At 42.3% G+C, this 14,154-nt stretch overlaps 2 protein-coding genes across 7 annotated transcripts in view; both read left to right on the top strand.

The window, feature by feature from the left end:
* LOC101801566 (very long chain fatty acid elongase 4) overlaps positions 1–7,604 on the top strand; it is a 47,134-nt gene extending 39,530 nt beyond the window's left edge. For all 3 annotated transcript variants that reach the window (XM_038166797.2, XM_005012644.6, XM_027449921.3), the window contains one exon: positions 188–7,604. In XM_038166797.2, coding sequence (XP_038022725.1) covers positions 188–252 — 65 coding nt within the window. In that variant the 3' untranslated portion in view covers positions 253–7,604. The remainder of the gene's footprint in view (positions 1–187) is intronic.
* A 301-nt stretch (positions 7,605–7,905) lies between these two features.
* The window catches only part of LOC101801434 (potassium voltage-gated channel subfamily A member 5), a 41,692-nt gene continuing 35,443 nt past the window's right edge, over positions 7,906–14,154 (top strand). For all 4 annotated transcript variants that reach the window (XM_072042555.1, XM_038169154.2, XM_072042552.1 and 1 more), the window contains exon 1: positions 7,906–11,562. In XM_072042555.1, coding sequence (XP_071898656.1) covers positions 8,206–10,053 — 1,848 coding nt within the window. In that variant the 5' untranslated portion in view covers positions 7,906–8,205 and the 3' untranslated portion in view covers positions 10,054–11,562. The remainder of the gene's footprint in view (positions 11,563–14,154) is intronic.

The raw sequence follows: 14,154 nt of genomic DNA, 5'->3' as shown, positions 1-14,154 counted from the left end.
GGGAAAACACTGCTGGACTTGAAAAGCAAGTTTTTCAGGGATGTCAGGAGAAACAAGCCAGTATTACTCTGGGTTGAGAATGCTATGAGTATGTAGTATGTTGTGATATTCTTTATGATGAATTAAACATTCAGTTGGGATATGTAGGATCCCTAATCTGTCTGCTTCTTTTTTCCACCTTTTCCAGTGCCAGTTTGTGGCCATCGCTGTTCATTCTTCCTACAACCTCTTCACAGAATGCCCGTTCCCTGATGGTTTCAACATTGCAGTCTTCCTTTACATTCTCAGCCTCATTGCTCTCTTCCTACACTACTACTATTGGACGTACACTAGGGGAAAGAAGAAGAAGCTAACTTAAAGAAAACCAAAGAGGAGAGTGAGCCTATTTGCAAATTCTCTGCTGCTTCTGTCATGATTGCATGAAGGAAAACGTATCTGGGGAGTGTATGTGAGGCTCGTGTGTGCAAACCCTTGGTTGCCTTCAAATATTTTGAGTTAGGAAGAGAAAAAGAACAACATAAACTCAAGAGTTAAGATATTAATGGGCACACTTACTTGAAGCTGGTACAAAGCCAAGCCACGTAGTCATCAATACAGAAGTCTTTGTGAAATTAGCACCAGAAGAGCTCCACTTTCCGTTCCATCTGTCAGCATGGTTTGCAAAGTCTATCATTCAACTATGAGTCCTTGACTCATTTCTGTAGAGTTTCTTTCCATTCATAAGACCATCTCAGCTTACCGTTGTAGACCAGGCAGGCTCAGGTACCTCCAGCCTCAAAGCAGTGTCCATGTGACAGCAGCAGCCAGGAATTACTGTAACTGTGGGATGCACTCACCTGTACACTTCACCCCAGCCTTTCCTATTGAGGAAACTTCCAGTAGGACTGGGATGAATTACAGCTATATGGCCCTTATGGTTTCACTTTATGTTAGAGTAACCGTGAAGGAAACTGGATATTACTTTGCCCAACTGAACAGCTGCCTCTGTTCTTTCACTATTCTGAAGCTAAAGACGGCATTATTGTCTCTAATATGTCACACAAGCCTTTCCATCCTGACTAGGAAACTAATGTAGTAAGAATCATAATGTAACACTTTCTGGAATGCTGGAATTCTTATTTGCCTTTTGTTGCTTTCATATCAATAGAGAAGTTTTCATGCATGAGGACTATTTGGTATTGCTTGCTATAGATGCCATATTTTTGGTTAGGAAGAATAAATTAAGGCTCTCCATTGATAACTTTTTTCTCCCATTTGTTATTACTATTATTATTTCAAACTTTTGCCTCTTATCAAAGATGAAAAGTTTTCCACCACCTTAAGCAATATCTTTCATACCAAACTGTATGAGCATTAATACAAAATTTATGAAGTCAATTCACTGGCTAGTGCAAAACTACATAGCTCCGGTGAATTTGTTGATTCACTTGTTGGTTCCTTTTTTGCTCCTAAATCAATTAGAACTAGAGTTTGGCACTTCCGTTCATCCATAGACAGTTAAGTAATGTTAAAAATTTGGTCTTGAAAATCTAAAATTCAGATTTTAAACTATGTAGTTGTATTTATTTATTCCGTTCTACCTTTTTAATTAAAAATAGTGATTTAAAAGTAGTGATTTTTTTTTTTCACAGTTGAAATGCAAAGTTCTTAAAAGCCAAATTCACATTAAATTTAAACAGTCTATATTTTATGGGAAAGTCCAGGAGAGTAATCTACTGTCTAAATGAGTGCATATGAAAAAAAAAAAATGCACATCTTACATCAATTTGGAACTTACTAGATATCCAAAATAAACGCTACTTGTTCATCACTGATTTGTGTGCATATGCCAAACTTTTCCCTCAGCTGCTACATTCACATTTATAAGATAAATTAGTATTCTTCCATTCCTTCTTCACACACAATGATTCTATGATACTACCACAGTGATACATTATAAATGTAATTCCATTGATTTGAGTATTCTGATTTTCATTGGTGAATATGAAAAGCAAATCAGGCCTTATTTCAATCTGTGTTAGCTGTTCTTCCTGCCAAATATTTCTCTCTGCTACTTGTTATATGAATTATGCTGCTTTTCCATAATATAATGCAACTGTTGTTAGAGCTTTAAATGATAAACCTCTGGGTGAGTCCTTGGTTCTCTTTGTTTGGTGAAGCAGGAAAAATAAATCTTCTGTGTATCTAGCACACTGTATTCACAGTCAAGGTTTCCCAAGGGGCCTCTCCAGCACTTACATATATATATATATATAACTTTTTATTGTTGTTTTAAGCAGTGCATGGAGATTAATTTGTGTATGACAGAGATTACTGCAATGGATTCTAGACTGTGACTGGCAGCATAGTTAATGACAAAATGCAAAGGAATGAGTTTGCCACCTGCTATCTTGTTATAAGTGACCAAGTACCTAACACACATCACTGTAACTGTTTGTCCTAGACAAGTAACCTCTGATCTATCTATACCTGTCCTTCCTCCTTACCCTGGTTGAGCGGCCTGATCTTGCACTTCTGAACTGGTAGAAACATTTTGTCAACGTGACTTCAGTGGGCATAGGATGAAAATTAAGTTATTTTCATTTAGGTGATAAGGAAGGATTAAGTTTGCCCAGAAACATCCTGCTTTGCATACTTAAATAGATGTTTATGTAGAGCACAACAATTGCAAAAGCATCAACACAAAATTCACTTGTGAGACTACTTGCTTTAACAGGGAAGATAAAGTTGCATAGGTGTAACCTTCTGCCTCTTCAGGTCATGATTCTTTCCTCTTTTAGACTGCATTCCTTTGTCTTCATTCTTCTATTTTAAATTGGGATATCCGAGTTGGTACTGTCCACTTCCTGTTGTGACAAAAGCAAAAAGCTGAGAGTACAGGTACACACTTCTGGAATTTAAAAGAGAATAAAGGCAAAGAATGAGATTTCCCCTCTAAGCTAAGTCCCTAGAGTTAAAAGATTACATCACAGTAATGCACTGTAAGTCACAAGGGCTGGAAATTACAAATTGCAAGTTTGGATGATTCATACTGTCTGGCAGAGTCCAACACTTTGAGACTGAATTGAAGATATCCTGTTGCAGCTGGATTTATGCAAACGTTTGGGCCAAATGCTGATCCCACCAATATCAATGACAAAGCCTGCAGACTTCGCTGGAAACAAGATGGCACAGCTGTGTGAAAAACAATGCACTCAGCTACATGGTGTCGTTTTGGTGTGAGCAGACTCAAGTGCTATTCAAGCTCAATGGATGACTTCCAAGGGCACAGTTGTGTGCAGGCGTATCCCTTGTAAAATGTGGGTCATTATACCTCCTTGGAGTAGTTTGCACTCACAAAATTAAAGCATAATGTAAGTAGTCTGTTTAAATGAATAAGCCTGATAGCTGGTAGTGTTCAACATCTTTTCTACTGTTCAAGTCAATGTAAATTATGGATGTTTTGATGAAATTACTTTCAAATTAACCTGATCACTTACTCAGTGCTTACTTTCTCTTGGAAGATAAATGAGAGGGATTCTAATTTTAATCAAAACAAAATACACACACAAAAAAATTAATTGCTATTTATTTTTTTTCCATTAGTGTGTGATGGAATGTTTCCAGAATTTATGTTTAAAATTGCATAACAATATAAAAGTCTGGAACATGATTGGGTTTTAACTATTGGAGTATTTCTGGATGCTATCAGAAAATAAGTCAGTATATATTAAAAAAAAAGAAAAGAAAGAAAAAGCAGAATTACTCTAAACAATCAATTAAGCAAAAGCAGGATGCCTCAGATTGCTTTGTACAATAAATAAACATCTGTTGATGCAGATACAAGACATCTCCACGCTAAGTATTTAAAAAATAAATAAATAAATTAGCTGATACTATATATAGAAGAGGGTGAATTTGTTGAATTCATTAATGAATAACTTCATGGATTAGGCCTTGATAAATGAAGTGCTCGCATCCAGATGTTTAGTGTGATTTGTCAATGGCCTTGTATTTAATCCTCCTGAACAGGAAATAAGTCTTTTCTCTGGGGTCTCCCTTGGGGACTGTGGCAGTCTCTCTGTCATACACTCTCTCTCTGGCCTGAATCATCACAACAGAGGATCAGGCTGCTGGGGAATTAACCAATTGGAGGAGGATCAGATTTGCCTTTAACCCTTTGATTTCTTCTCAGCTTTGGATGGCCTTCTCACCATATGACGTGATGGTAATGTTATTTGGTCAATACATGGAGATAAAAAAGTGGAGTTCCCATGTTGTCCCACAAGGTGTATTTGTGGGATCCCTGTCCCCACAAAATGTGTTGAAGCTCACACGCCTGGTTCCACCACCACTGAAGGCTGGGGCTGTGGGCAGATCAAGCCTGTGGAGGCTGGTGGATGTGTATCCACATCTCAGAACTGTATATTAATTTTTGGGATGCTGCTGCTCCACAGCTGCTGTCAGTGATAGAGTTGGCCCAGGAGTGCTTGTGAAAGGGAAGGGTATCTCCAAGGTGCCTCCAGCCAAGTATGCCAGAACATGCATAGCACATGTGTGTCTGCGTATGGGTAGATTAATGCAGCATCTGCAGACTGCCTCCATTTCTGATCTCTCTACATATGAAACCCCCACATAGGGCAGGTCATTCATTTCTCAGGAAGGCACCATCCTGCAGTGTGGGAGCATCCTACTGAACGACAGCTCCCAGAAGCTACTCCTGCTGCGTAATAGCATGGGTGCTACTCATCAGCCCATGACAGCTTGGGTCAGCCAGCTGCATCTATCTCAGTACCTCATAGGAGGGAAAGGCCAGAGCTAGTATGAATACACATCATATGCAGGCCACACTGATGAGGTAAAGAAATTACAGACATCTCATGTGTGGTGCACATGATTAAACAGATCAGAGCATAGTTATGTGTAATTCAGGTCCCTTGCAGGATGCTGTGCAAGGCAAAATGATAAGGTCCTTCTTTTATCCCCATGGAGACCTTGGTAAGGGGGCGCTGGGAATCTCACCTTTAGGGAGAAGATGGAAAATCTCTATTTTGGACAGAGTTTCTTCTGCAAAGCTTGTGTGTGCCTCTCATAGGAACTAGTTGGTAAAGCAGGGAATCTTGGAAGAGTCACACACTAGATGGGAGAGGCGAAGCAACACTAGCATCACCTAATTTAGAGGGGATGACAACAGGCATCATGACTGGATTAGGATAACTGAGTGGCAGTGGGAACTTCATGGAATGGTAAATTTGGTTGTGGATGTGCTGGAATGTATGGGACTGACTGCACATGTGCATGTGTTTAGGGTAAAAAAAAAAAAGTTTTTTTTTGTTAACTCACCAGTAGAGAGAGAACTAAATTCTTTGTCAGAGAATACCTGGTTATAACATCAGTAGCACAGCACTTGATATGTCCCACTAGTCTTGTGTCATATTTTCTCTCAATATTTTTGCTTTTTGCTGTTTGGGCTGTTCTTCAAGAAAGTGTTTGTAGTCATTTCATCACAGTGAGAAAATTAGGAATGCTTATTTAGCATTGCCCTTTGAAATTTGCTGATTGAAGTAGATGTTTCTTCCCCTTTAACATTATCCTCCCACTTTCTCTTCACCCTTTCCTCCCCTCTTCCCTTGTACCCACATATACAGACAGCATCCTAAATTGTCAGAATTGTTAGAGCTGCGAAGAATGTAAATATATTCTACTTAAGCTAAACAGAGTAGCTGTGTTTTCCTGCTATATCAATTAATAATGTACATTTTCTTCATCAGGTTTTCAGTAAGGCTTTCAGTAAGATGAAAGTGAGCAAGTCTGTCTTTTTCTTAGCACTTCAGTATAATCCCATCTGCTTGCAAACTCAGGATGTGAACACTGCAACGCAATGTTGAAAAGGGCTGGAAACTTGGTCTTTAAACAGGGTAGCATAATTCAGCGTAATCTCTCCCAGGCATCGTTGAAGTGCAGCTCCCTCTTGTTGATGAAGGAATGGGAGAATGGATACATCAGTCTGAGAAGCGGCAAGAAGCAGCCCTTTTTTTCTGCCCACAGAGTCATCCCTCCTGGGCTGAATCCCCCAAAAGGCTGTCTGCCATAACACTGAAGATACTGAGTAGGGAAATTTTTGAAAGTATCTCTCGGAGTGGGAGGTGAAATGTAGGAACAGGACTGAGAATGGATGTGGGTTTCTCTGAGGGATGCTTGAAAGCGTGAGAAAGGGTTAGCATGCATATGTCCCTCTAGGTGGTTGGTTTGGTTGTGGGAACCTGCAGACACTGGTCTCATGCAATGACAGGTCATGTAAACTGAAGGTGATTGCACGGAAAGGCTAAATATTACCCTTGTGGGGTGAGTTCCCTGAAAGGGGGGTTTGCAGATGGAGAAAGGGCAGGTATTTATGTTTGAACACATGCAGGAACAGCACACTGAATGAAAAACCTATAGAGTTGAGGGAACAAACACAGGTGCTGTCAAGTCATCTGGTTTTTGTTGTGTTACTGATAATATTATTGTGCAGATGAAAGCACAGCCTGTGCATCTGTGGATACCTATGATTTGGCCCCATGATGGAGACATATTCATTAAGAAGAATCCAAAGGTGTTTGCTGTGATGGCCAGGCACTGCAGCTCCTGGAGTGCAATTTATTAATTCCAATTGGCATTGCCTCTGGGAGATCTATGTGAACCTGTCTAGGGATGTTTCCTCTTTAAATAAAAGATTAGTCCCGAGGCAAGGTTTGGAGGGGAAATATCTTGTATTAGAGGAGCTGACATAGCTGGAAAAGCAAACTAGTTTCCAGCATGCAAGACCTTCCTTTGGTTATCATCCCTGATACGCAATGATAACAGGTCAGCTGTTATTTGTCAGGGTACACAGGTATGCCTGTATTTATTGCAGAGTTTTCCAGTTCCAAAGGCTATTGTAATACACTTTAGCAGTTTGATATATTCCTATAAATCAAAGGCCCATTATTTTCAAAGGGCTGCTCTAGAAAACATATCTGTAATTTTGCTTCTAGGAATTACTCATGTGAGTAAAGTGATCTTTTACTTCACCTGCACAATGGCATAATAGGACGGTGATTCTGTGCTCAGATCTCAGAGGTACATTACAGAACATGACCATGTCGTAGACAAATTATCATTTGCAATAATCATTCAAATTAATCCTGGTTTTCTATTTTGGTGTGTTTTCTAATATCTTTGGGCATATTTCATATACAGAGGTAATGGATTAAATTAAGTGAAAACCCATTAATCCCAGTGAATCTAAGTAAAGTGTTTGATTGTCTACGAGTACTACCACAAGGATTCAATAAAAATGTCTCTGCAGTGATACCACCTGAAAGGCAAAGTGTTTTTTCACTTAATATTTCCTACGCTTGGTATTGTCAGAAACCCAGAAACTCTAGAAGACTATATGTATACATTTTAATCCTACACTATTTGTGTACATATTGAGAATATTTTCCAGCAGACCTTGCATAGAATAGATAAACTCATGGTTTGAATAGAGAAAATAAGATCTTAGCATTGATTGTATTACTGAATTGTAATTGAAGTCGTCATATCATATAAAGCTGCTTCAATTCATTTTCTCTAATAAAATGTGCATCTATTGAAACGTATCAGCCTTGGATTTGGTTTTAAGGATGCATCACAGGGAAAGCATGGTCCCAGACTGCAATTACTAACATTGTTTTCCGCTGGCTTTAGAAACACCCTTTGGAGCTGCATGGTGAGGGCGAGGGGGAGGCTGGGGAGCAAAGCAAAGCAAAACAAAACATCCCCAATCCCTTTCTTTGTTCTCAGTGCGCTGGGGGAGCGGGCGGGGGGGGGGGGGGGGGGGGCACACACTGGGAATCCCCGGGGCTCTCGGTTATGATTTTCCTGATAGGTGGAGCGGGGTCGGATAGCCGGAGCCCCCGCTGCGCGCAGCCCCTTTGGCAAGTCATCCACGCGTGGGGGCCGCACGGTAAACCCAGCTGCAGGGTCGGGGGGCTGCGGGGGCTGCGGGGCGGGGCGGGTCCGGGACGCGGCAACCAGGAGGATGGAGGGGGATGCGCGGAGGAGAAGGGATCCTCGTTGACGTCAGGCGATCGCGGTGATCTCCCCTTCATATCCGGGTCCCCGGGCGGCTCCCCCGGGCCGCTCGGCGCTGCGAGGCGGGGGCCGCCCGGAGGTGGCCGGCGGCGACCGCAGCATGCCCGCCTCCCGCCGCCGCTGCCCATGGAGATCGCGCTGGTGACTCTGGAGAACGGCGGCGCCACGGCTATCGCGGGCGGCGAGGATGTCGCGACCGGCGGCAGCGGCGGCGGCGGCGGCAGCAGCGGGCGGGCTCGGCGACGGAGCGACCTGCTCCACATCGCGGGCTCCGCCGCCGCCGCGCCGCGACTGAGCGACGGCAAGGAGGGGGCACCGCCGGGCCCCCGCAGCGGCAGGGCAGGCAGCCTCAACGGGCGGGCGCCGCCGCCCCAGCCGCCCCAACCAGCGCCCCAACCGGCACCTCAACACGAAATGGGACCCCCCGAGGAAGGGGGCCACCGGCGGGGCATGGCCATGGCGGCGGCGGGTGAGGAGGAGGAGGAGGCGGCGACAGCGGCGAGCCGGGGCGCCCTGCACCATCAGCGGGTGCTGATCAACATCTCCGGGCTGCGCTTCGAGACCCAGCTCGGCACCCTCAACCAGTTCCCCGACACGCTGCTGGGAGACCCGGATAAGCGCATGCGGTACTTCGACCCACTCCGCAATGAGTACTTCTTTGACCGCAACCGGCCCAGCTTCGACGGAATCCTCTACTTCTACCAGTCCGGGGGCAAGCTCCGCCGGCCCGTCAATGTCTCCATCGATGTCTTTGCTGACGAGATCCGCTTCTACCAGCTGGGCGATGAGGCCATGGAGCGATTCCGGGAAGATGAGGGCTTCATCAAGGAGGAGGAGAAACCTCTGCCTCGCAACGAGTTCCAGCGCCAGGTCTGGCTCATCTTTGAGTACCCCGAGAGCTCCAGCTCAGCCCGGGCCATCGCCATCGTCTCCGTGCTGGTAATCCTCATCTCCATCATCACATTCTGCCTGGAGACCCTGCCCGAATTCAGAGATGAGAGGGAGATGCCTGTGCCCTTGCCCCCACAAAGCGGAGGTTTGAATGGCACTACTGGGGACCCGCTACCCATGCAGCCACCCAGCAGCCTCTCAGACCCCTTCTTCATCATTGAGACCACCTGCGTGATCTGGTTCACCTTTGAGCTTCTTGTACGCTTCTTTGCCTGCCCCAGCAAACCTGAGTTCTCCCGCAACATCATGAACATCATCGACATTGTAGCCATCATCCCCTACTTCATCACCCTGGGCACAGAGCTGGCCCATGAGCAGCAGCAGCCTGGGGCTAGCAGTAGCAATGGGGGTGGGGGCCAGCAGCAAGCCATGTCCTTGGCCATCCTCAGAGTCATCCGCCTGGTCAGGGTCTTCAGGATCTTCAAGCTCTCCAGGCATTCCAAGGGGCTGCAGATCTTGGGACAGACTTTGAAAGCCAGTATGAGAGAGCTTGGACTCCTCATTTTCTTCCTCTTCATTGGGGTGATCCTCTTCTCCAGTGCTGTCTATTTTGCTGAGGCTGATGACCCTGAGTCTCATTTCTCCAGCATACCCGATGCTTTCTGGTGGGCGGTGGTGACCATGACCACTGTTGGCTATGGGGATATGCGACCTGTCACCGTGGGGGGAAAGATTGTGGGCTCCTTGTGTGCCATTGCGGGTGTGCTCACCATTGCCCTGCCTGTCCCTGTCATTGTGTCCAATTTCAATTACTTCTACCACCGAGAGACTGATCATGAAGAGCAAGCTATCCTCAAAGAAGAGCACAGTAGTGCTCAAGGCAGCACAATGGGGGGAGATGCAAAGAGAAGATCCAGTAAAAACTCTCTGAACAAATCTGTTGTGCACTTGGAAAACAGTGAGGGGTTCAACAATGGCACCAGCTCTTTAGAGAAAACCAATATCAAAGCTAAAAGTAATGTAGATCTCAGAAAATCCCTCTATGCTCTCTGTCTGGACACCAACAGGGAAACAGATCTGTAAGGAAAGGAGAAAATTAGAGCTTAGAGATGCACAAAGATTTGCTGCTGTTGGAAACTTACTACTATTCCTATTATTTTCATACCAGTTAGTTTTTTTAATCAGGCTATATTTTATAAATTGATCACTGTCCTGAGCAGTCCTTCAGGAATACATGTTTTTATGTTCTTTTTCCATGACACAAAGGGTCACCTATTTTTAAAATAGACTAAGAATAAGCTATGCTCCATGATGCAGGAGCTGGTAAATTACGAAAGTGCAAAATCTAATTTGTAGAAACTTATTTTAGCAAATAGTGTTTGGTTTTAAATGGGTCATTGGTAAGCAATTCAGTTGCTCCGAGTTTAATATTCAAGATTTGGGGGTTGTGTGTGTGGAGAATGAATGGATTTTGGGGTGGGGGGAAGGATGAGGATTTTTTTGTACTGTAGTTTCAAACTGAAATTATTCTAATATATTTTATATCTGTATATCTGTATTTATGGGTGAAAAGGGTTTTCTTATTCCTGTGAAATATGACTTCATTAAAGCACTAGGGACATTAGCAGATCAGCACTTTCAGAATTTTCCACTTGTGATCAGTACAGATCTGTTTGTCTAGTATGTGAAGTGAATTTGGTGCTCTTAACCCAATAGCAGAAAATGTTTATTTTCAATGATATATTAGTTTCTTTTGAGCCTTAAATTATTAATTATTGCAGATATACTTCTTTATAAATAATTTTATTAATTACCTTACTGTTTCAGAATTTCTAAATATTAGGTCCTGTGCTTTCTGTCCCCTCAGGAAAAAAAAAAAAAATCAGCATTATTATTATTATTATTATTATTTAGTTTTACAGTTTTACACTTTCATTATCTTTTTGAGACCAAAAGAAAAATAGTACTGTCTGCTGTGACTAGATTTGATCCAAGTGCACAACAGATCAAAAACAGTAGGGAGTGGATAGATGTAACATGAAGGTAGAATATGAGTGCAGTATCTATAAAACTACTCCTTTATTCTACACTCCAGATTGCTTTGGCACAAGTACCAGTCACCTTGATGTATCCATACCATTTTTGTACATAGCTCACTGTTTTTAATTATTGTAGACTGGAAATGGATGGCACTTAAAGAATATAATGTCTTGCCACACTGCTGAAATAACCATTGTGTGGCATATACCTCGGATTCAGATGGAAAGCATTACCTTTCACCAAAACACATCCTTGTTTTCCTTTGTTTCCAAACAAAATCTTTTCAGTGCTGTGGATATTACAGTTAAGATGTCATTGAGAGATGAATGAGAAATTATCTTCATCCTGATAACACAGCACTGTACAACTCACTAGTGAAGACTGACATGAAATTGCTTCTTTAAATCAAGGCGCTGTGTTACTATTTTTCTTGCAAAGGACATCTCATCCCCTCAATCTCCTGTTGTATTGCTGAAGGATGTTTCATGCCTTTACCAAGTACGGTGATACTGGAAGACTAGCAGAAAGGAGTCTTGATTGTCAACACTCAAGGTTCGTTTTTATAATTTTTTTTTTCTATCACTTAAGTAAATATTAAGTTGGAATTATGGTTTATTCAAGTACCTCAGATATATGCACTGCAGTAAATTTAAATCAGCCTTGCTAAACAGTGCTTTAACATTTTCTGCCCAGACACAAATTATGCTTACTTGTCTCTTACCATGCCCATTCAACAATAATGGCCAAATGAATGACATTTTCCTTCCTATTCAGTAAAACAGTCATGATGAGTGCCAAGCAAGTAGAATTTTTCATGTTTCGTGTGAAGAACTGTTACATAAATCTCAGCCCAAAACCAAAATATGGGGAGGGGGAAGGGAACTGGGGAGGAGGTTGAATCTGAAAACAGAGAACTGGCTCTTTCACATTAATTTTGGGTGTTGGTTTCTTAGGTGTTTTGCTTGTTTATTTAGATGGACAATAATATTGTAATATTCTAAGAAGCTATCTGCACTAGACTAACAAAGTGCCCAGTCTAGGTGCATTCCAGATTTGGTCAGGTCTGTGCTTTAGTAAGTCTTTTTTGCATCAAGGTGAGATGCAGAATTAGCCCTTTGATGAGGTTGAATCTAAAATGGAACAAAGAAATGATATAATTGCCTGTTGCAATCGCCATGATCTAGATCGTTGACGTACTTAGAATGAAGGTTTTTAACTCAGGGAAGTATATTGATTGACTTTCAGTGATTAAATCCATCTAACTCACCTGAATAAGTACTAAACAATTCATTGAGTTTTGCAGGATGACGTTTTGGTGGCGTCTTCCCCTGATGACTACCCTCACATTCCTGACCACTTTCCTCTTCTATAGTTAGCTCTTCTAGTCACACACTGTGGTGGATTAGACTGTCAGCTTGTCAGAGCAGGGACTTTGTGTAAATACAGTCCCTTGTTTAACAGTTCAATCCTGCTTGTGGCTAAAGCTTTTGTATATTAATAATCTGAAAGTGGTATGTAACAGAAATTATTGCAATTAGTGGAGAAACACTGGTGTAAAAGTGATGTAGGTGAAAGCAGATCAGGCCTATTGGTACTGAGTCTTAAAAGCTCATTGCTAATAGAAAGGGAAAGCCTGGCCTCCCTCCTTGCTTATCACTTTTCTTCCTTCTGTTTTGTGCCCTTTTTTTCTTACCATGAACTGGTTCTGTCCTTGTACAAGTACACGTGCAAGTGATGCCTCCTATTCTAGGAGCTCTTGAGCTCACTATTCTGGCAGAAAATCCAGCACAGTAACAACAGCACCAAAGTAGATAGTTTTCTGTTAAATTAGTGAGCTGGAAAGCAAGTGAACGCCAAAGCCAGTGCAAGGAAGGAGGGAGAACCTCAGTGGTTCAGAGAAGTTAGCAAGCAGGGAGAACTGAAATCCTCACCCTTCGGTGGCATTAAACTCTTACATTGCCATGACTTCCTCCTCAGTTAGTGTTTGTAGAGATACCACAGGACTTGTTCTAGCAAGATGCTGGGAACCTTTAACTTCCCTCTGGAGCCAGTATGCTCTGGATTGCTGCTATAACTTAGAGTAGAATTTGTCTTAATCAAGATCAAGCTCTGTGAGAGCAAAAAAACCTGCTTTTTCCACAAGGTTGGATGCTGGCTTCTCAAATCATTCTTCAACCTTCAGTTTGGACATACTTCATTTTTCCATAATAAAACAGAACTTTCCAACAACAACAACAAAAATATATTCTCAAAATATAGTTGAAAATATTTGTGTAGCTTAGCTTTTTAAGTTAGTTGTTAAGTGCAGTCTGAACTCAGCTTTGACACCTTTACAAAGATGTATAATTTCTGTTGGCTTATATGACAGTAAAGGATATGCTTTCTAAAGAGAGAGGTTGATGCCAGGCACTGAGTTATACAACCAGAAACATGGTTAGAGTACAGTTCAGAAAAGCATTTACTATGGGCTCAGCTTTAAGTACATATTTAAGTGAAACATTAATCAGCAAGCATTTTGGTTGCACAGATCTTGGAGAATGTTACTCAAAGATGATATAAGTACCTTGCTGAACCCTTAGGGCCACTAGTTTCTGTTGGACTTCAGTGCAAATATTTAGGTACTTGGTACAGCTTGTGAGCCTGAAAACAAGTGGTGCTGCAAGACATTGAATCAGAACACCAGATTCTTACTGCAGAAAGAATGTCTGTCCCTGCAGCCGCTATTCATCAGAGCAGTACTCTTGACATGATCAGTTGCAAACTGAGTACCAGGATTGCTTTCATGAAGAATTAGCACTTTGGCTTGGATAAGATTGTGATTGCATTTTCCAGCAGCCAGAACCTGCACTTACTCTGGTTAATTTTGTTGTCAAGTTCCTTCACTGAGTTTAGTAGGCACCATGTATCTCTCTGTGCCTGGGATACAAACAGTGCAGAAGCCTTGTAACATGTTGATGCAAATTGATGATGTGAAAGAAAATGAGAGGAAAAAGAGAACCAAATCTGAGAAAGTTCATGTAAACGTGAAAGAAGGAAGAAAATATAGGCTGTGCATGCCAATTCTAGGCACATTTCAAGAAGGAAATCTGTCAAACCATAATTGGTTTTATGTTAGCTGATCTGGAATTGAAAGAAATCTGAATA

This window comes from Anas platyrhynchos, chromosome 1, assembly GCF_047663525.1.
Source record: "Anas platyrhynchos isolate ZD024472 breed Pekin duck chromosome 1, IASCAAS_PekinDuck_T2T, whole genome shotgun sequence".
Lineage (NCBI taxonomy): Eukaryota > Metazoa > Chordata > Aves > Anseriformes > Anatidae > Anas > Anas platyrhynchos.
This window is presented reverse-complemented; position numbering and strand designations above follow the sequence as displayed.